General features: G+C 32.5%; 1 protein-coding gene across 1 annotated transcript; it reads left to right on the plus strand.

The window, feature by feature from the left end:
* Positions 1–347: 347 nt before the first annotated feature.
* LOC145038705 (snakin-2-like) lies at positions 348–1,076 on the plus strand. The gene is made up of 3 exons (XM_078986982.1): positions 348–491; positions 602–641; positions 768–1,076. The coding sequence occupies exons 1-3, from the start codon at positions 405–407 to the stop codon at positions 947–949; spliced, it is 309 nt and encodes a 102-aa protein (XP_078843108.1). The 5' UTR covers positions 348–404; the 3' UTR covers positions 950–1,076.
* The last annotated feature ends 905 nt before the right edge of the window (positions 1,077–1,981 follow it).

The following is a 1,981-nucleotide window of genomic DNA, read 5'->3' on the forward strand; positions in this document are numbered from 1 at the left end:
TTCAAATGCTTAATTGTATCAAATGCTTAATTATATCAAATGTTTAATGAGAAATAGAAACATATTGATTGGTTTCATTTGGTATTACTAATAGAAATCATAAACCAAATCCATGCCAACTAATACAAGCCAAGATTGAACAATTACTTATGAAACCCAAATCAAACATGTTAATTTCTATTAATTTTTGTCAAGAATCACATAAAGCATCAATATGGCATATGTGTATGATATAATTAAAATGTAAATAGCAAATACGATGTGTACTGATTAAAATAAAAAGTTGTACCATTCATGCCTATTGATCCCCCCTCTTCTTTTCTCCCTCTTTGATGCCTATAAATACAAGTAGAAACCTTGGTTCATTTCATACTCAAATACACACTTAAACACTACAACAAAAAATGGGAATCTCCAAAGCTTTTGTTGCTTCATTTCTTCTTTCTCTATTTCTCCTCCAAATTGTCCAAGCCTTCCAACCCAATCAACTCGTAATATCTTTCTCTCTTATTTCTTTTTTTTTTTTTCTTTTTTTTCCATTTATCATACTTGTTAAAATAAAAGGTTTCACCTTTCCTAAACCAATCTTTTTTTGTTACAGGATAATACTAGTACTAACGAGTACCCATCCACCAAGATTGGTAAGTATATATTGCTTCCAGTAACACACCTATTTTCAATTCTCAAAATAAATATTACGTATGTTTTTTTTTCTTGATGTGAATATACATTTTGAGTAAGAAAAGGATGATTTGTGTAAATTGTAGATTGTAAAGGGTCATGTGCAGCAAGGTGCAAACTATCAAAGAGGCCTAACCTATGCAACAGGGCTTGCGGGACATGTTGTGGAAGGTGCAACTGTGTGCCTCCGGGCACATCGGGCAACTACGAATCATGTGCTTGCTATGCTAATTTGACCACCCGAGGCAACAAGAAGAAGTGCCCTTAAAGAATTTCCCCAAAAGATTAAAACTTTTTATTAATTATTCGTGAGCTATCCATACTAATAAAAGTTTATATCTTGTATTTCTTTCTTATATCTATTTTCTGAAATTTTATTTTCTTGTGTTGCTAAATATTTAGTGATTCTCTTTGTACACATGAGTGAAGTTTGGTTATTGTTATCATTATATTCATCGTGATTACTAAATACCGAGTAATCATGCAATTTTCATATTAGAAATAATGAATTTTTGTTGAGAAACCAATTAGGTTTTAGAAGAAATTACAAAGAATCAAAAACAGTATATAAGGTTTTTAACCAATGAGCCCATTAAATATGCTTTTTACGGTATCTACTTGTGATAAAAATATAAGAAGGCAAAACGATATTGTTGTAAAGTTCATCCTTCCTTTGCTTCTTATTACGAAACAAAATGACCACGCCAACCAACGAACAGCAAGAACAACTACATTTATCCCTTTCCTTTGGATCACACTCAGCCGAGTTCGGCTTTCCAAATAATCCACTCCCACATCTCCAAACTAAATGAAATGTAGCGAAAAGATGATCCAAAGTTTCACACTTTCTTCACATATAGACATAAAAAACGAATCAACATATATACATCTTTCATTTAGACCGACCTTTAAAATTAGTCAAGAAAACTGAACCACCCTAAAACATTAGCTTTTTAGGCATCAAATTATTCCAACATGTTAATTGTTAAACTTCCTCCCCAATCCAAAATGCAAGTATCAATCATGTGTCCACCCATAGGAACCACGTAAACACCAGATTCATCAAACTCCCAAACTCATTTATCATTTGTATTCGTTTGAGAAAAATCAAGAAGACATACTTGAATGTCAATAAGCTGCAATTCCTCTGCCCCGTCCTCTTGGGATACGTTGCCAATTACACCCAACCTCCTATGGACAAACACAAGGCCGGGTCCATTGTTTTTTGCTACCAGGGACGAGATAAAAAATTTTATGCTCTTATATATAAAAAATTTGGAAAATCAAAAATATAGTAAAT

The sequence above is a fragment of the Lactuca saligna genome, chromosome 4, assembly GCF_052625555.1.
Source record: "Lactuca saligna cultivar CGN05327 chromosome 4, ASM5262555v1, whole genome shotgun sequence".
NCBI classification, from domain to species: domain Eukaryota; kingdom Viridiplantae; phylum Streptophyta; class Magnoliopsida; order Asterales; family Asteraceae; genus Lactuca; species Lactuca saligna.